Here is a 21,363-nt window from a genome sequence, read left to right as displayed (position 1 = left end):
ATCCTACTTTTTTCGCATGGATACTAGATATGTTAAAAACAGTTAAAAATATGCTTCAACACTAAGCAGAAGAATCAGGGGTCGTTTCAATTTATCTGTACGGGCCTTTCAAAATTAAATGTTGTTTGTACATAAAAGGTGAAAAGCCTTTACTAAAGTGGAGATCTAGATTCTAGATCACGAAGTTTATTGAATGACGCCCGATGAGACTCTTATACTTACCAGATATATTTAACAATCGGTAAAATTTTTCATCAAACTTGACTTAACTGCTTTCTTTGTCTCTTAAAAGTCCAAGTTAATTAAATTTAATCGATGCTGTAAGAGAAAACTTTTAAAAATGATAAGCTGAATAAATTGCGAGGGTATGTAGCTATTGTTCGTGATTGTGTGTATAAAGGTACCAACTATTGCGTGACGTTACTCTTCTAAGTACCTATCTAATATCATGGTGTGGTAACACCTTTTATTACCAGAATATATGAAAGAGACAAATGAATTTTGTACGTAAGTTATAAATTTTAAAAAATATTGTGTTTTTGGTAACAGTCTTGCGGAAAAACTATTTTCCGAACCATTAAAAAAACTTGTTCTTAGATACAAACGAAATAAAATCGTTAATTTTATAATGATTTTCGATTATATATACGTACTATAGGCCACGACTTAAAATAAAGTAGCAATTCTCAAAAAGACGAAGTAATAGTCGATTTTTACGGTTGGTGGTGACCGAAATGTATAATTTTCACCCCTTCTTGCTTACGATGTTGCTAAAATCCGTTAATAAAGTTCAATTTTTTTGAACTTTTGGTTCAGGGACCGCCAACTTTAAAGGGCGATGAAGGTCAAAACCGCAATTGTTTCTATTTTTGTATGAGATTATGCAATAACTTTGAAGCAAGCACCAATTCTAGAAAAGACGACGTGCGTGAACTGATTTTACGGTTGGTGGTGGCAAAAATGTATACTTTTCACCCATTCTTACATATGATCTTACTAAAATCCATGAATAAAGCTCAAATTTACTTAGATCTTCAGTGACCGCCAATGTTAAAGGACGATGAAGGTTAAAACTTCAGCTAGCTGCTAGAAAGGTGTATAAGGGCATGATTTTGTGTTCCTTTTGGATGAGATTATGCTATAGCATAATTGTTGAATCCAGCAAGCCCAGTTGGGGTAGATGTTGATTTGATATAAGAACAGGTAGTGTTTTCACGGTTTCCTTTATTGTAGCACCTTACACTAATTCTTACACTAAATGGACTGTATTTACCAACTACGCTTACTGAACTAAACTTAAGCCTAGAAAAACATTAATATATATCGTAAGGTGGTTAGCTCGGTGGTTAGGGAGTCCTTTTCCCAAAATGGGCGGAAACTGCCGCTCGTTAATCTTGGCGTGTCGAATTATGAGTTCGCTCCCTAACAATAATAATGACCTCACTGTATATTAATCCCATTCAAAAGCTGCCGAGAAATCCTACTTTACAACTGAAAAAAAGGTTAATAATCATGTGATCATACGCTAGTAGTGAAAAAATAACTTTAAAGCAATTTCCAGATGACCGACGTAATGTTTGACTTTTACTGTTGGTTTATGACTAAAATTTATACTTTTCACTCATTGTTGTTTATGATGTTAAAATCTTCCAAAAAAGCTCAAATTTCCAGCTTAGATGTTTAAAGACCGCTATATTCAAGGGGAAAAATTACTATTTTTTCTATGTAACTCGCTGTTTTACAAATCATGCTTACCTAACCTATTACCTTCTTGTCTCTCGTTTCCAATTTGACGTCCCGGAAACTGAAAATTGCACCAATTACATATGTATCCGTTAGTTTTAGTAAAATTAGTCTGAATCCAAAATTTGTAACGGGAGCCCGCTAGCATATTTAAATTTTTTTAAAATTTCGTTACAGTTTTATGAACATTTTAGTAACATAGCCTGGTGTATATAAATACCCCCGTGTAAGGGCGGTCAGTAGAATAACCCTACCGCAGATGGCACTGCGTGTCGTAAGAGGCGACTAACCAAAAGCCCATTCCCCCGTAAGTTAATAGCTTCTCTTTCGGAGTTAAGTCCTTGTGTTTTCTCTGGCGGTTGTGGTGAAAATTCCTATACCGGTTGGTGCACGGTAAGTAGGAATACATATAGGGAGTTAACATTCATAAAACAACAAAAGTCAGAACAGTAACAGAAATGTTGAAATGTATTTTTAAATTTGCGGGTACTTATACCTAAAGCATACCAAAACATGTAAACAGTTTTGTATGCACCTTTTAATTCTGAACAACTTTAAACTCTACAGTTTTTTCTGTAAAATGAACAGGAGGGCAGGATATTGCATAAAACTAATTTCCCATGTTAAATCCCTATGTTCCTACCATTGTATTACAATGGTTCCTACTTACCGTGCACCACCCGGTATATTTGACTGTGCCAATATTTTGAGAAGCGCTTCCTATGGGCGAGCGAATTTTTTGTGCTGGTTTTTACCAGGTCATTTCTCTTTAAATTTATTGAATTAATATATTTACATTGCTAATAGAGTTTTGTTTTTAATGTTTACTATGAATGATTGCTAAATGGGTTTTATGAGACTTTTTGATATTTAATAGGTCTTAAAAAATCCGTAGACGGCTCATTGGCCATACAAGCGTAACGCCTCTAGAAGCTTAAGACCATCCTCGATGCACTGTTCAACTAACAGTCCTACTTCTGTGGGAATGTCCACGTCAAAATTCAACTTTTCGGCACGGTAGTATCTGTTGATCATTTTCCTTTTATTGTATTTACTTCTCTCTTCGCCTTTCATTGGACGAAGTACGTAATATATGTATTTAGCAATGTTTGACATGGATATTCAATTTGCTTTTATAAAAAGTGCATACCGTTAAAATTGCACAAAAATTAGTTACTTTACTCAAAATCGTCAGGAAACCTTCATTTTCATGCCTACTTTATGTCAGGAAAATGTTAGTTTCCATGACGAAGGCAGGCCAGTCTACTTTTCCTGCCGCTTGTCACTTTACCGGCCGCACCTGTCACATTGCTAAATGTCTATAATCACTTCTGTCATCGTTGACAGATTGGCAGTAATCAAAAGTTCTACATGAAAATTGAAATTTTATATTAAAATACTATTTCAAATAAAATTGAATACAAAACTCGTCAGTAAAATGACATTATTATTGACTCGGAAATTCAATATTTCCTCGTATGTAATGTGTCATTTTCCAGACTTTTAGTAAATAACTATTTTATGACAGGACGCAGTAAAACTCTACCAGACTGCTTTTCCTGCTGCCTGTCACTTTTCCGTCCGCATCTGTCACAATGGTAATGTCTATAATGACCTCTGTCAGCACTAACATTAATCAAAAGATCTACAGTGATATTCAATTAGAAGTAGACATAGGGATTTCCTGATCCACCCTTAATTTTAACGGAGGATATGAAACTGAATGTTTTAATTTTTGTGGAAGGGAATCCCATAAGAAATTTAAAAAAAAGCATACTATTTACTGTCGTTTTTATTAAAATCCAGCGTCCCAATGCAAAATGCGTGCGCATGTTATTTCGGTTGCATAAAAGTAGGCGTCTTTCAGAAGAATTTTTGTCATTTAAAAATAGACATAGGAAATCCCTATGTCTGCTTCTAATTGAATAGCACTGTATATGAAAATTGAAATTTTATATTAAAATACGATTTCGGGTAAAATTTAATACAAAACTCGTTAGTAAAATGACATTCCGTGACTAGAAAATAAAAATACTCGGCCCCACACGAGCTTCGTACTTCAATATTTCCTCGCGAGTGAAGTGTCATTTTCGTGACTTTTATGAACAGCTACCACCATGTTCTAGGCATTTATCGTATCTGAACTAGGAACTAGGGAATCAAAAATTGAAGAGCAGCACCTAGGCGGTTTTTCTTGTGATTCCCTATAGGAGTATTTGGTACTCAGCCTCAAGCTTTCGATATCCCAGTTTGTCGTGAACAATTTCACGAAGAAGGGATCGTGAATCTTGGGGAAGTTTCCTAGAAAGCGGAGAAATCGTAAACGGTTTTCTCTAACTTTTTTCATTCACTTTATGAAGAAGTTCGTCATTAACCAACCCACTCCTTGCCTAATCGGACACGTTTACATGCCCATTGTCGATTCGTTTTACCGATCTTCTAACCACAGAACAACTAATTAGGTATATTCTGTCCATACACATTCATTTATTAATTTATTATCCCTCTCTTGTTCTGGGCCCTCAACAGGCTTGCGCCCAATTACAGAGTGACCCGCATAATGCTTTTTAGAGGTGCCTTTTCAGAAGGTCTTAAGTTGTTCTATACTACTCCGGTATTTACCTTACAAATTAGGAAAACTGCAGGAAAATCTAATTCGGAGTAGCCGGCAGAATGCTCGAAACTGGTCTAAGGAAATTCCCATGTCTGCCACAGATGAAAAATTCCTCCGACCTCCGGATGTAGAATTTCCACTGATTACATATGTCTCTCATTATAAAAACCGAATAACTAGAATCTAATCTCACAATCGGCGAAATTTTCAATTACTTTCACCATTATAAACAAGCACAGTTACGAAAACAACAAATAGCTAACTCAAAATGGCGTCAATAGCTTCGTAAGGATTAGAATTGTTGTTCCGCATGTACGGAACTGCGATCGCAGCGCTGCAATGGTGGTATATTGAAATAGAACTTACTTTCTGGAGGTCCTATGTACGAATTTCGTATTTGGATTGGGGTTTTTTCATTTCTCATAAAGAAAGAAGCTACCAATACCAAAAAACGCTTACTTTACCCTAGCGGAATTTTCCACTGCACCCAAATCTCGACGACAAAAAAATAACGGACTAAAAACTTTTGTATTTTGTTAACACTGAAAACCTTAAATTATTACGGTAAAAAATTTCAAGTAGTAAATTAAGTTTCCTATTTTTATTTGTGTTTTTGTAAGAGTAATCTTTGTGTGCGCGCTTGCGTGTGACACTTATCGAACTGAGTATGAGTGCGTGTAGCGTGCGTCATCAGTCGTAGTCTATCCTAGTTATGTAACGTATATTAAACGTATTACCCATGGCTCGTTAATCACTTGATCCGATCCTCTAACAGTTTTAAATAGACTAGGGAAAGGTATTAGTAAACTCGTGCAGTACTGCACAGCCAGATATGTTAACCATGACCATGATTAATTGCATTATTTATTACCAGAATAGAGTTTCAGTTTGTTAACCTATCCCCATTTAAGTTTGCTAATATATTAGCGCAAAGTAATCACTCGGGAGCATATTACCTTCCCTTTTTATTGCGCTACCGAATCCTCATAATTACATTTTATTTGATTAACTGTCACTCCACAAATGTAGAATAACAAAAAAAGGAATTTTCATTTATTTTTTTATTCAATATATTCAACCATATATTAAAAGTCTTCTCCATTTCTGAACTATTTCCTGACAGACCGACAGACAAACAGAAAGTATGATTTCATAAAGTAGTGCCATAGGAAAATTATAATAAACGTTATACAACTTCGAAGTTATATTTTACTCTATTCATAAAGTAACTTCTTCATTCTATTTTTGTACCCAGAATAAATTTCAAATGTGCCCAAACAAGGCCCAAACACAAAATCATTATTTTAAAGATCACAGAGATCTTGCGGGACAAATAATTGCCCATCTTGAAAGAAAAAACTTAATTAAAAACACTTTGTCTTGAAGAAGTTGTATGAAACGTTCTTCTGTGAAACAGCCCATATAATATGACGTGCTAATAGTCCTGCTCATATATGTTTTTGAGTCATGAGCAAAAAAACAAAACTGCCAATCTTTAGAAGATCTAACTTATTTATTTTTCCAAAAAAAACATGCATTTTTATCAGCATTTGATATTAGTCGTTTTAAAAATCCAAAATTAAAACCAGAGCTTATTAAAACAAGTGAAATATTTAGCTTTGACAGTTAGTTACTCAACGCCAGGAGTAAAACGTAAAATAGATAATGAATTCCGAGTGCAATTTAAATTTGAAATCGCTCCAAAGTAATTCTCCCCGATCTGGAATGCCTCAACTAAGTGCAAAACTACAAGGAGAGCAAATCCTACAAAACGCGCTGTTATTAACCGAAATGGGTATGGACCTTAAGGAACAGACCATGTCCGGCCAAAAGTACGTCTCCTGTTTGAGAAGCATGACGCTGCGTGCAGCGAAAATAATGAGCGTCTTGCAGTCCTCTTCGAAGACGTTTCTATCCCTCGCCCAAAAGGTACTACAGTCGGGGCTCGAATCCACTCCGTGCCACGATCAAACGTACCTAACGGTCAAGTCAGACTACGAAAAGTTATTAAACATCATCGAGAAAGAATTGGGAGAAATCGACGAGATCGACAATGTAAATTCTCCGACTTCGCCTTGCGGAACGGGAAGTACAGTCGCCGAAAGACTCAAGTGCCTGGAGGAGAAACAAAAATCATCATCGGACAATTGCTTGTTGCCGTTGTCAAACAGTGCTCGAAGCGTCAAATCGGATGTCGACGAGAAGTATCCGGAGAATTTGTCGAGGGAGTCCCTCATCGATTTGAATAACGTAGTCAATCTGCCGACTGTACCGGAGGATATGTTTACTGGGTTTACGAATAAGCCGACGAGAACGTCTAGCTTATCGTCACTTAAGAGCATGAGAAAAGTGAAGCTTTTTCTGCAAAGAGCTTCCAGTGCATCGGACGAAGATGACGAGAGTTCGGAAGCGGACGAGCATGATTATAACAAACCTACTGCTGTGAGTAGCTATCCTCTGTTACACTTACGGTGGGATTTGAAACTTGTTAGTTTGGAAGAAGTATTTTAATGAGTAGGTAACCCTTTTTAGGGTGGAGGTCGAGTGAAATTGTAAGAACAGAGTGCAAATTTAAGTTTTTACGGTTCCTTTCATTTTAATTTCGTTGACACTTGAGGATGTACAGGTCTCTAAAGCGCGCAGCAAAAGGTCTTTTCAAATTCCCTGCTGATTGATCAATTTTCCTTCCAGTTCTTTCAATTAGATCTTTATGTTAGATTAGAACTCTTGAGGAGTCCTAAAAGAAGTACGAACATGTTTGGTTCAGCATTATGTATGTTTAAAGAATACTAAAATACTTACTATATTTCGTGGAGATAGAATGGAGTTTGCGAGAGTTACGAGAGTAATAGGGATCTTTCATTTTGGACCTTCTAAGGCAACCATTTTTCAAACGAAAAAAAATGGTGGCGCATTTTTTACCCCAATACAATACCTCTCAAATACTAACGTGCGGGTGGTAAAAAATGGCATGCACGTATGAGCAATAGATTTTTGCATATAAAGAGGTTAGTCATCCCTTCTTTGAAATCAAATTTCGATATGACTAATATGAATTCGACTCTTTTTAGCAAAATAATTAACTGGTCTACTATGAACATGGGTTTAATCAACATTTCTCCTTTTCTCTCTTGTTGCTTGCTAACCAAATTAAACGCAAAATTACCATAAAGCTTTGAATATATTAACGAAAAAACCAATAACGCAATTTTCACTTTCCTTCCTTGATTTTCCCTTGGATTTTGAACTTAAAATATTTATCTATTTTGTGACCACGATCTTTTGAACTACCAGTCTGTCACTGCACTTACGGTGGGATTCGAAACTTGCTAGTTTGGAAGAAGTATTTTAATGAGTAACCCTTTTTAGGGTGGAGGTCGAGTGAAATTGTAAGAACAGGGTGCAAATTTAATTTTTTACGTTTCCTTTCATTTTAAATTCGTCTGACACTTGAGGAAGTACACTTCCAAAATGCATAAAAGGTCTTTTCAAATCCCTGTTTTTGTGTCAATTTTCCTTTCAAGGTTTTATTTATGCGATCGTTGGAGAATGTGTTTAATCAGTTTTTCTTTTTCTAATGAATAAGTTTGAATTGAGTTACAAGGGTAATGTTCTTTCAGACTTCTATTTTTCAAACGCATTTTTTCAAAATACCTCTCAAATACTAACGTGCGGGTGGTAAAAAATGGCATGCACGTATGAGCAATAGATTTTTGCATATAAAGAGGGTAGTCATCTCTTCTTTGAAATCAAATTTCGAAATGACTAATATGAATTCGACTCTTTTTAGCAAAATAATTAACTGGTCTACTATGAACATGGGTTTAATCACCATTTCTCCTTTTCTCTCTTGTTGCTTGTTAACCAAATTAAACGCAAAATTACCATAAAGCTTTGAATATATTAACGAAAAAACCAATAACGCAATTTTCACTTTCCTTCCTTGATTTTCCCTTGGATTTTGAACTTAAAATATTTATCTATTTTGTGACCACGATCTTTTGAACTACCAGTAATTCAATATCAAACACAATAACAGTACAGTATAGGGCAAAAGTTTATATACAAAATTCACCTTATAGCTAGTCAAATTGGAATCAACCTTAAATGAAGAACTAATTTTTTATATCAGATCAACAATAAGTTCACATATGATAAAATCATGTAATACCAACGGCTTCAATTTGCCAACAGATTGATATCTTTAAGAAAGCAAATACAACAGTTTGTTGTTAACGGGTTTTTAAATGGTTCTGAAAGTTCTTTTAGTACCACAAAAGCAGAAATGTTTACTAAGCAAAAATTTTGCACATTTAAATAAGTGGTCCACAGCCGGTTAGGTTTTATTTATGCGTCGAGAATGTGTTTAATCAGTTTTTCTTTTTGCTAATTGCCCAATATAACTCCTTCTTGAGTGTAAGTTCCAAAACAAACAGGGTTAATTAAATCACTTATAGTTTGTAGCTTTTTCAACTGTAAAATTGACGGTACTTGCGTGACGATTTCAGTTTCAAGGAATGCCCAAAATAAAAATACCTGGTTACGAACCGAATTTTATTCGTATTTTTACTCGTAGTTGGTTTTATGGTTCGAACAAATATAGCACTTTCACTCTGGCGATCCCGGAACGAAAATTGGTTGTATAAATCAATCCATTTACTTTTATTTATTTTTTGCCTTTGGTTTTTTACCACACATACGAAACAAGTATGAATTGTGCACAACTCTTGTGCAGATAAAACGCATTTTTTAACCGAAATAGCTTTTGTTTTGACATCATCAATGGATATATTTCTTACAGACCTCTCAATCGCCCTTTGTGAGTACCCTCTTCCGACAATCCTTTCTTGAGGTATAAGGGAATATACCCGATCACGATAAGAGGTCGAGGAGGAGGGCTATGGTTAGTAGAAATTAATTCCTTTCGTTGAGACCTTCATTAGAATACCATGAGGGCGAAACTGAGAGATAAAATTAATTGTTAACCCCCCCCCCCCAAGCCCCGTCGCTCACTAATCTCGAAAAAGAGTCGCACGGGAAAGTTATAGTTTGTACAAACCAATTTATTTCGATGAGACCTTTCATTAGAATATCATGATGGGTAGAATATGTGTTACCCCTAAAGGTATGCGTACGCAAAATCTGAGACCAATTGGTTGTCGTATGTAAAAGTTATGCACGTTTTACTTTCAAAAACAGCATCTCAGGAAATAATTCGTGGGGGGGGGGGCCTTTAAGACAGCGTAATTTGATGGTTTGATGGCACACCTTCAAGGTATAGGCTACCTACTGCAAAAAATGTTAGGACTCTAGGACCATTCCTTTAGAAGTAGTTCGAAACGGCAGAAGTGGGTACGGACGGACGGACAAAACGCAAACATATGCACATTTTTTTTAATTTTAAAAAAATGCGCTAAAGAGTTTCGAACATTAATTATTTCTTCTTCTGTAGAAGGTAAGAGTTAATCCTAGGGTTGATCAGTGTATTATATATTTTTAGCGCATTTTCCAACGAACTATTGCAGCCAGTTTCTCTGTCCGTCTGTCCGAGGCCTTAACTACTCCAGTTTTCAAGATATTAAGTTTGTTCTTTTTGCATTCGAGTGTGTAGTATAGGTCTGGCACTTGGGGCAAGGAAAATCGTGACGATACTGCACAATGTCAACTTTCTTATTTATTAATATATATTTTTTGTTGGAATTTTAACTACAGATACTTATAATAATAAATGCAAGCATATGGCATATAGTAAAAATCTAATGTGCGCATGTGCAGACTGCGCAATGCCAAGTTTCTTATTTCTGGAGATATTTCTTTGAAATTTTAACCAAACATGCTTTTAGTAAAAGCAAACATATCGCATATTGTTAACATGTGCCCAGGTTGCGCAATATCAACTGTCTTATTTATCGAGATATCTTTTTGAAATTTTGCCCACGGACACGGAGGCCATCGCAGATGCGTCTGTTAAAGGCAAACATAGATGTTTTAGGGTTCTTGCAAAATAAGAAGTAGTTCCATTTGATTAATGCGTCCGGCTCTCGTACCTACTATATTCTCTAGTATTACTATATGCTCATTGCTCTACCTACATACACTATATTTGGATAGTGTCTCGAGACCAGGCGAGACCAAACGAGACTAGACGAGACGAGACGAGACGAGACGAGACTGAACCAGGACGAGACGAGACTCAGACTTGGTCTCGTCTCGAGGTAACGAGACGAGACGAGACTTTCGAAAGTCTCGTCTCGTCTCGTCTCGCGGCAACACTATTTGGGAACCGCGAAATTTGAAATTGAACAACAGTTGGAAAGTACGTGTATAAAGTAGGTATATGTATTTTGTAATCTTGGATTGTGCGGATACTTTTGGATGGGGCAAGTTTTGTGAGCGTATCGTTTAATAGCCTAGAGTCGCATCGCTTTTTCAATCGTTTCACCGCTCCACATAAAACCCTTGTGTGTACCTACCGTATTCTAAATATTTTAATTGATCTTCATTAAAAGTTTTCGAAAAATTGTCATCGCGTCTGAGTAATTTCTTTTTTCGGTTTCTGTTTTCTTGCAAAAGTGCTTAGATGCGCTTCTCTAATGAATCAATGGTTACATCGGTACCCTCCACTCTTTGGCTCAATTAGTAGTTTGCTTTTGTCTAATACACTGGCCTAATGAATCGCGTTACTTTAGTAATCTAGGGACTAGGTACATTTGACTATCGTAGACAGTCATAAGAATCAAATTTTTCGACCCCTCACCCCTTGTGCTTCCCCCGTACCATCTCCAAAACTCCTGAAATTTGGTTGGTTTCGTAGTTTTTCAATCATACCTTTTTAATATAATATTTTAGAAAAAAATATTTTTATCAGAAATTGTAGACCATAAAATTCTACACAACTGATATACCTACACTACTTTTTTTGTGAAATTTCTAGTTTTTTAGTTATAGTTGCACTAACAAAATTAAGCCTTGCTTAAAGTTAAGTCGAACTTAAAATCTATGGAAACGATTATTAAGACAATCATTGCTATGTTATTTAAGTTATGCTTAACTTTAAGGGATAGGTACTTAATTTTGACGATGCAATTGGCCCGTAGAGATTCAAAGTTTTTTTTTTTAATTCTGAAATGTCTAATGTACAATGTTTTAACAAAATTTTATACTTTATAATTATCATTACGTTCTATGAGAAAATATCTTGAACCCGCACCCTGTACCTTTACCAAAGAGGATGCATAATAGTTTAATTTTCAACCCTTGCTAGTGGTGATATTTGAATCACTGTGATATTGTAGCGCTTTCTAATATACGTTTGAAATTAAAAAAATTGTCTTTTTTTTTGGTTTTAGGGGTGGTACGGGGAAAGTACAAGGGATGGGAGGTCGAAAAATTGGATTCTTAGCCACCCAGATATTCCGCCATGACATGCAAAAAAATTGGAACTACCTTGCTCGTTTTGCATCAGAAAATGGTCCATTTTCGGTCTCTATTCCCCGGACTACAACGCCGACATGATCTTTTGATGGACCATAACGTCGACTAGGGACAGCCGGTTTTAGACGTTAAAATTCTACATGTACCTACGTATTTCTACATGTAGAAATATACAGGGATAGTAGATTGGACCCCGCGAACTTCGTATCGCTTTTGGGAAATCTCGTTTTCTTGGACGGAACATAGACTCGGTTTTTTGAAGCTGCGTCGCCTCACCTCGTAGATCCGGCGAACTATACAGGGTGGTGACTTGCGTAGCGCGTCATAGGGATTTCAATGTAAAATTCATAACATGCGATTATTGGCTCCCCAAATTATTTTAGAGCAAAAATGGATGAAGGTTTTTTGTAGAAGAAAAATTTTTACGTCAATCAACCGTATTAGTTTTCAATTTTTTTTATATATAAAGACGGAAAATTGGAAAAATAAAACCCGATCCGCATCTTTTTCAATAATCTGCGATGCCATGGAATTTTCTAAAACAAAAAGATATCCTGTCAATTAGCAGCAGTTCGAAATGGATTTTATGATCGACTTGGTTACTGTCTTGCAGTTAATGGTGACTTATTCGAACATTTATTGTAAATTGTTATATTAGAAACCGTTTTTATTAATTTGGTCGTTGAATTCGCTGTTCTAAATATAATAGTTTTTGATAGAATTTGATTTGTTTTATAGCAGACATTCCATGGCATGACGGATATTGACGTAATTTTTGTATTATAAAATTCCATGGCATCACAGATTATTGAAAAAGATGGGGGTTTATTTTTCCAATTTTCCGTCTTTATTATGCAAAAAATTGAAAACTACGGTTAATTGACGTAAACAATTTTTTCCTACAAAAAACCTTAATACATTGTTGCTCTAAAATAATTTGGGGAGTCAATAATCGCATGTTATGAATTTTACATTGAAATCCCTATGATGCGTTACGCAAGTCACCACCCTGTATAATCACCTTGTGATATGGAATACTTTACGACCTATTCTCATACCTACCAAATCAAAAAAATTCATAAAAATCGGTCGAACCATATCGGAGGAATTTTAATAAAGTTTCAAATGTCTCATTGTCCATGCGCAAAAAATTGTTCAAATCATGAGGCGTTTCCAAATCTCTAAGTAAAGTCATATGAGAGTACTTTTGGAGTGCGACCACAACACCGCCTTGACACGAGATTTTTAGATAATTATTAGATAGCTTTTATTCTTCTATTATAAGCTTTTCGATCATATCTATTTTTGAGAACCATGTCAATTGCCTTTCCTTGCTCCGTGAGACTTTATGCAATTTGTTGTTTTATAGAACTTGCATACCTACATACAGTGTGTCCCCGGATGGACTCAACAAAAGGGAAAAAATTTTTAATTTTAACTCTACGCAAAAATGCCATTCTACTTTTTCTTAAGCTCTAAGGTGTCTTTTTTAACTTGATTTGCTTATTAGGTTTTGCCATGGAAGATACAATGATAGTCTGATTTAATCAAAAACATGCAACTTAGAAAAATTTCCGCTGTAGATTTTGCGTTTTTTGTAATTTTCTCAGCTGCTAAAAGGAATATCTAGATTTTTATTTCAGAATAGGTGGCTTTGAGGCAAGCAAAAATTTTTACAAGGAATGACATTTTTGCGTAAAGTTAAAATTAAAAATTTTTTCGCTCTTGTTCAGTCCATCCGGGGATACATCTGTATATAATCGGGTAGTATGGCTTCGAACGTTTCCCACGTGCTTTTGATCTCTACACAATTTTTTCTATACTTTTCAAACAGTAGGTAAGGTACTTATATACTTTAGACGGTAATCACTCTGTAGTTGTTACATAATAATTATTGTAAAATCCGTTTCGGAGGATTTATATTCCTCATTTCGAATCTTCTGGTCTCGTGGTTTCGAACTATAAATAAATCACTTTTTTGAGCACCCCTTTCCTTATTTTTCCCAGGTCTGAACATTTCTAGTTTGCCATGCCCTGCCCTCTTTTATTCTTTCTAGGTCTTTGCTACTTATTCTCTGTCTCTAGTCTCTAACTCTTTCTTCGTCATTTTCTCATACTGCAATGTTTCTTTCTTCGTCAAACTTTTGTTAACCATTTCCGTTGAGGGGTTCCCCAAAGCGTGGTCTCCACCTTGACATGATCTGACTGCTTTCTGCAATTGGTTTTCAATTTTCGTCTTAAACAGTTACTGTATTCTGATACGATATCGAGCTCAATTAAACGATCTGTACTTTAAATTTAGGGGTGATAAAAGCTTTCCTTCCACCCTTTACATTAACCTTTTCTTCTGCCAAACCGTTAAACACATTGTTCAAAAAGCTTCTTCCAAACATGCAAGTAAAGATTCCCACCTCGGTGGGGAAAATGTATTTCACTCACATTTCTTTATACTAATATAGGGCGATTATGAAGAAGGGAAAGGAGTAACTTACATGTCTCCGAAAAAGATACACCTAGGTAACATAACAGAAGAAGCCCAACAAGACTAATTTTTTATTCTTCTTACAAAAGTACAATAAACTGTAAAAAACATACAAATGTCAATAGTTTGATAAGCAATCATATAAATAAATTAATAATCAAAACGAATCATTATTATAAAACTCTCGTGACATGCTACTAGACATCGACGCATCGATATTTCTGTCATTTGGGTAAGGTTCGTAAACTGACTTTATCAAAGAGTATGTGCACCATAGCACGAAGATAATGAAAAATAGTGCCAGGAGGCTAAACCCGAAAAACTTTGTCAAAAGAATGATCAATATCGAATAGAATATCACCCAAAAATTGGCAAGGAATCTTAAACTAATCCTCGGCGGTAAGTCTTCGGATACACGTTTCGGCGCACCCGGTGAAGATTTGTCAAATGTGTAGATTCGTAGAGGCGGGCATAGAATTTGTCGCAGAAAGAATCCCAGCCACGTGTTGGTGTTGTACCAGTCTCGCATTTCCGATCCGTACTGTAAAACAATATTTCATTAATACATTTTTGAATAATGTTTCTATTGAGACAAATTTACCAGACTCTTTCGATACAAAAATGTATGTTGTGTTTCAAGCAATCGATTTTTAATTTAATTTTGAGCAACAGGTTAGGTTGGTAGTGTATAGTCTCTACTGAAACCCCGCCCACTTATAAATAAAAAAATAAAATAAAATAAATATTTTCTTTCAACCATTACAATACAGAGGATGCGGGGAATCTCTTTTCGTTCTTATAGATAGATGAGGAACAGACAGACAGATGGGCGGACAGATGGACAAAAACTTCACGTAGGGAAATTTCTTTCGAAAATTCTGACATTTGAATATAAGCACAAATATAGATTTATACTGATCCGAAACACTGTGTTTACTTTGGGAGCAGTACAACCTAATGATAGGTCACACATCTTAAAATGGGTAATCCAAATACAACTTAGTAATGTGCGAAATGTATGGCTGAAGCGAAACGACTCACCTTAGAATTAACCTTCACTGACAACCGATAAAGCATTCTAACTAATGCTTTTACTTCATGTGACTGAATCGGTCGCAAGTCCGGGTCTCCCTCATATTTAATTTTCTTAATACGCGCCATCAGCTGGCGTGGATTACTCAGGGGACCTTCGCCCGACTTTAACGGCACCGTGTCGAATGACGTTTGTGGAGTTACCTAAAATTCACATTCCGTCAGTTGCAATTACCAGATTTACTTACATATTCGGTTATTTGAAACATCTCGACTAGCAACTTTAATGAGTAGTCAAGGTAGATGGGCACTTTCTTGCGATCCTCCTCGTTGTAGTCGTTGTGTAAATATTCATTTATGTTCAATTTCGATATCAAAGACAGGAAAAACCCACGTTGCTCCTTTTCACGTACATGCATTTGCACATTATTCAACGCTACGCGTTGGGCGTTTTGTATATGGGATATTAACTCGAGTACTTCACTCGCAACTGGTGGAATAAACATCGGCTTGTAACAGAAGTGAGAGCCCTCATACTCCAGTATTCGTTGTCTGACGATATTTCCCCATTTACCCCCAAAACCTCCGTAGGGCGTCTGGGAAGAATTGACTGTATCCTTCCAGTGAATTTGCGTGTCTGAGTACTGACTGTTATTGGTCGACCATTTGGATGTGGGTGATAATGGAGGTAGACCGTGAGAGGTAGGTGAATGATAGGGATGTATAGGTGAGGTGACGGTTACTTGCTGGATTGCTTCTTCGATATCGCGCAGGTAGGATATCAAATGAGGCTGTCCGAAAACCTAAAGAAAATTTTATGATAAGACTATACAGGGTGGTGACTTGCGTCACGCATCATACGGATTTCAATGTAAAATTCATAACATGGCATTATTGGTTCCCCAAATTATTTTAGAGCAAAAATGTATTAACGTTTTTTGTAGGAAAAAATTTTTTACGTCAATAAACCGTATTAGTTTTCAATTTTTTACATAATAAAGACGGAAAATTGGAAAAATAAAACCCGCATCAAATAAAAAAAGATATCCAGTTACCAATTAGCAGCAGTTCGAAATGGATTTTATGATCGACTTGGTTACTGTCTTGCAGTTAATGGTGACTTATTCGAACATTTATTGTAAATTGTTATATTAGGAAACCGTTTTTAGTAATTTGGTCTTTATGTTAAATTCGCTGTTCTAAATGTAATACTTTTTGATAGAATTTGATTTGTTTTATAGCAGACATTCCATGGCGTGACGGATATTGGCGTATTTTTTTTTGTATTATAAAATTCCATGGCATCACAGATTATTGAAAAAGATGGGGTTTTATTTTTCCAATTTTCCGTCTTTCTTATGCAAAAAATTGAAAACCAATACGATTGATTGACGTAAAAATTTTTTTTCTACAAAAAACCTTAATACATTTTTGCTCTAAAATAATTTGGGGAGCCAATAATCGCATGTTATGAATTTTACATTGAAATCCCTATGGTGCGTTACGCCAGTCACCACCCTGTATAATATGTTGCACATAAGTAAATAAAAAATTAAGTGGTTGAAAGGTTCAGATGTTTTCTGCTTGTTCTCTCTATCACTCATTCATTTTTTAATTCTTTGTTGCATCATGTATAAATAAGTTTTATTCGCTTACCTTACATGTTCTATATAATATCAACGCAATTTTTGGACTGGCCAAATCAACTTTGTTGAATCGTGGGAGTAACTGTTGCAGTAGAACCGTGTAAGCTAAAAGGTTTTCGGCCAAGAATGTCATGTGATCTCTTGTAACGCCACTTGTTGATGTATTGAGGTCTTCATTATCAATATTAGCATCCACTTGATTTCTGCAAAAAGATATTTGTGGTGTGGGGTAGTTTCTGTTTATCGTCGCCTATAATACAAAACTTTGTTTTATAACAAAAGCCATAAATCATTATAAAATTCTAAAAATTCTGAATTTAATTTAGACTTCAAAAATAGGTAGTCTAGGCTCTCATCCCGTCGTTTCCATGGAAACAATCATGTTTACAAGAAAGGAGCATATCAAATGAAATGCATGAGAGTAAATGTAGACGGAAGTGCCGCCATTTGTGCACCAATATGTTGAGTCACTTTTGTTCACTGATCACTTGATCAGTGATTGCATAATTTAATCTGAATTTTGGGTGTTTGTAGTTTGCGTTGTTTTTATATTATACAGGGTGTTACATATAAGTATGTAAAATTTGGGTGGTAGAGGGCATCAAAATAAGCACTTTTTCCAAATAAACCGAGGGTCCAAACTGTTTCGTTTGGGAGCCACCCCCACAAAAGTGGTGAAATTTGCATTTATTCTTTAATTTTTTTCTCGCCAACTATAAGAGTTAGGAAAACTGGTGGCACGTCTTTGAATAGGTTTTCGGGTATGCCCTTTCTGATTTTGCGAAAATGTTTTTCAACATTCTTGCCACGAAAGGGCGCACCCCCTAAACGAGGGCGCGAAAAAAATTCCGATTTCAACGAAATTTGGTATCTGGGGGTTTTTCAACATGAAAATCACAAAATGAAATTAGTTTTTGAAAATTTGAAAGAAAAATTCCACTGTCATTCTTGGTTGGACAACGAAAATGGAGAGAATTCCACGAAATTCGTTGTGTTCATACTTGATAAATTAAAAAACAAAATTGTCAATCAGTTTTTTAAAATCACTTTTCAAATAAAAGTTATAGTCATTTGAAGATTGGGCTTCCGGGTTACGAAGTGTCCCCCGACTACTAGTGAGTGAGAAATAAATAAATAAAATGTCGCAAATAACAAAAATATATCGATTTAAGTCGATTTACAAGGGACAACCAAACAATCAGGGGCGTTATAAATATGTAACTAAAAAAAATTGGGAGCTACGTCCCCAAAAGTTCCGAAATATATGTTTCTTCCTTAGTTTCTTCTGGGGAACGATAAAAAATAGAAGGGAAGACGTTGCGGGGGGTGCAAAAAAGTGCAGATGTCAACAAAGTTTAGGTACAGTCGACTCTTGGTAATTCAAACTTTTAGTAATTCAAAACTCTCGATAATTCAAAGTGTTTTGCTTTCCCCGTCAACTTCGAATTATAAAGAGTCGACTGTATATGGGGGTTTTTCAACAAATGTAGTCCATAATCCACTTTTAAGAACTTAAAACCTTCCCCATGAAATTCAATTTATTCTAAAAATTTGATGTTGAGGCCCTAAAAGTTCGGCTTTAATAATAAAACTTGATTTCGGTTAGTCTTCCCTTCAGGACGACGGCTTTTAGCTTGCGCGGTTGGAGTGTTCCCCGTCAGGGTTCATCTTCCGTTTTCACTTGTTTATATCATGGACTTTGTACCGTTAACGGTAGTTTTAAGATTGTAAGTTTTGTCGCCATTTGATTCTTATCAAATTTGTTAAAGCCGAACTTTTAGGACCTGATGATGGCTTGTTAGCCGAAACATGTCGCCTTAGCCTTATTTTTCAACATCAAATTTTTTGAATAAATTGAATTTTATGGGGAAGGTTTTAAATTCTTAAACGTGGATTATCATTGCACCCCATTTCGAGTTATAGAAGGAAAAATGGATACCCAACGAAATGTAGTCCATTATATGTGCGGCAACGCTAAATATGTCCCAACGGATATTTTTTTAAGTGAGCCATATGCTCTTTAAAACGAATTTTCAATGATTTTTTCGTTTGTCCAATGTGCACTTGATTAGAACCTTTACAATATGATATTTTGTATATTCTTGATTTATATATTTAGAAAACTTATGATATCTAGCATGCCGTGTGCTGTCAGGATGCGCAGTATCTGTTGCGGCGGGATCGTATCGCGTAAAAATATCTTCAAAACTGAACTTTGTTGATTTAGGTCTTTTCTGTGTAACACAGCAGATACAGAGCATCTTGACAGCACACGCCATGCTACATTTCATTAGTTTTCTAAATATTGAATAACGAATTTCTCCCTTTTTTGTATCTGAACCATATGGTTATTTAATGTTGACGTACAGCAAATTGATTGCTCTTTTCAAACATCTTGAAAAAACATACGCATTGCATTGGAAAAACAAAAGTTGTCTCCAATTCCGAGTGATACCGAAAATTTCAATATGGGATCGGATAGATCATAACTGGCACATACAAAATTAAATTTGATAAACTGTCATATTTCGTCAAATAAAAGAGATATTTAGGTGACCACCTCATCTCGAACATACTGTATAATGGGTTACGGTTTCAAAATAATAATTAACTTACCTGCTTAACACAAACATTTAGTGCAATGACATTTTATCAATGCTTTCTGTTTCACATCATGCTATACCTTTTTCAGATACTTACTGCTTTTATTACACTTACAACCAATGGCAGAAATGCTCGATTTCCGAATAAGATTTTGAATGGTGTACTTTTGTTGCGCATGGGCCATTTTTGGTGTTTTTACCTTAGCTCACAAAAGCCGAGATATGCACTATAGACCTAAATAGTGATATCAGGACCTCCTAAATAGCTTGTAATTCTGATATGACTCATGAGGTGATTCCAAGCAGTGGGGAAAGGGGAGGGCAAAGGTTGTGTGAGGCATATTAAAAACTTACAGCTTCAGATAATCAGGTAAATAACGCCAAGGCTGAATGAAGCTAAACCAGAGTTCGAGTACAAGACGAAACGATCCATCCAATGGCCAGCTATAAATGAGATGCCGCAACAGCACATAAATCTTTCCCTGTAAACATGGAATAACAATTCGTTTTAGGTCACCCAAGTGTGTATCGTCAGCTCTTGCGCTATTCGCAAAGGCGTGCAGGTGCTTCACTAAAACGCGTACAATTCGTATATACTCAGTCGATGGCATCTCATTCCGTTGAAACATGTCCTAAAAATAACTTTAAAAGTACAACTGAGAGCTATTTATCTTTACCTTAAATGCAGTGCTAAAGTTACTATCAAAATTGTAACTGGAATTTAAAAGACGATCGCTGCCAAACCACATGTCAATAAAAACAGTCATAACAGTCTCACTTCGCCACACTTCGTTTCTGGGATGATGCTGTACAGACTCCACAGTGTTCACATTGAAAAGATCTGCTCGCAATAATTTCGATACCTTCGCAGGTCTACAAGCACAATTGCTAGAATAACTGTGACAGAACCTAAGCTATACTTATTCAACGATGGCAAAGTGTAATACGGATTTTTTCCATGGTAAAAGTTTAAATTCGGTAAAATTTTCGTACTGGGATCGTTTGGTAGGTAGTGTCGCAAGTAGTCGCAATACAATGTAAAGTAAACGGTCTCCCAATGGACGGTATCCGAACTTTGACCAAAATGAATTGGATTAATTAAATGGTAGGCAAAATGAAAGAAATAGTAATCAAACGGATCTGCAAACGTACCGTTAGGATAATTCGATTTTTACAACACTTACTTAGCATCAATGAGACGGTCTGGTTGGTTTGTAAATCTACATTAATCATGTCCATATAGAACGGATGTGTTGTTGAAGGGTTTGTGTTTTCACGCACTTTCATCTAGAAACGCATACAGAATTATGTAGCACTTTGTGTCAGTAGACTTACCGGTAAATAATTTAAATTGAAATTGAATTTCACCAAGGGATCTTTCAGTAGAGTGTAAATGAGTTTGAAAATGGGACCGAGTGGACTTAAAAACTGTCTGACGGCATTGTAGGTCCTCAACGAATTGCTTTCAGTAATGCCTCGTAAGTTCCAACATTCCTTACTGAGTGGACCGAATATACTATCAATTAGCATGGGATAAATGGAGTGCAAGTCCTTTAAGTTCGCACGGTCAATGAAGACCGCAAGCTCGCCGCAGCGTTCGTCGATGTTCTTCAGCAACGCTTCGCCGAAATTTGCCTAAAACAGTGGTGTATTATTACCGCTTTTTATCGAAACGTGAACAGGTTACCATAAAACTCTCCTGTTGTGGATAAAACATTTTCTTTACGAGATAAACTAGGCGAGGTTATGTTTAGATTTGAAGAAGAATTTGAGGCACGGTGCAGTAGCACTATTCTGATTCATTTGAAC

At 35.8% G+C, this 21,363-nt stretch overlaps 2 protein-coding genes across 2 annotated transcripts; one reads left to right on the top strand and one right to left on the bottom strand.

Moving 5' to 3' along the window:
• Positions 1-5,975: 5,975 nt before the first annotated feature.
• LOC116176001 lies at positions 5,976-14,419 on the top strand. The gene is made up of 2 exons (XM_031494420.1): positions 5,976-6,799; positions 14,251-14,419. Exons 1-2 carry the CDS (start codon positions 6,023-6,025, stop codon positions 14,338-14,340), a joined length of 867 nt encoding a protein of 288 aa, XP_031350280.1. The 5' UTR covers positions 5,976-6,022; the 3' UTR covers positions 14,341-14,419.
• LOC116175997 (sphingomyelin phosphodiesterase 4) lies at positions 14,310-21,325 on the bottom strand. The gene is made up of 10 exons (XM_031494415.1): positions 21,242-21,325; positions 20,890-21,189; positions 20,739-20,841; positions 20,475-20,694; positions 20,232-20,427; positions 19,909-20,186; positions 16,962-17,154; positions 15,554-16,108; positions 15,315-15,509; positions 14,310-14,814 (listed from the first exon to the last, which is right to left on the bottom strand). The coding sequence occupies exons 1-10, from the start codon at positions 21,269-21,271 to the stop codon at positions 14,431-14,433; spliced, it is 2,454 nt and encodes an 817-aa protein (XP_031350275.1). The 5' UTR covers positions 21,272-21,325; the 3' UTR covers positions 14,310-14,430.
• Between the last annotated feature and the right edge of the window lie 38 nt (positions 21,326-21,363).

The sequence above is a fragment of the Photinus pyralis genome, unplaced genomic scaffold (assembly GCF_008802855.1).
Source record: "Photinus pyralis isolate 1611_PpyrPB1 unplaced genomic scaffold, Ppyr1.3 Ppyr1.4_LG7, whole genome shotgun sequence".
NCBI classification, from domain to species: Eukaryota; Metazoa; Arthropoda; class Insecta; order Coleoptera; family Lampyridae; genus Photinus; species Photinus pyralis.
This window is presented reverse-complemented; position numbering and strand designations above follow the sequence as displayed.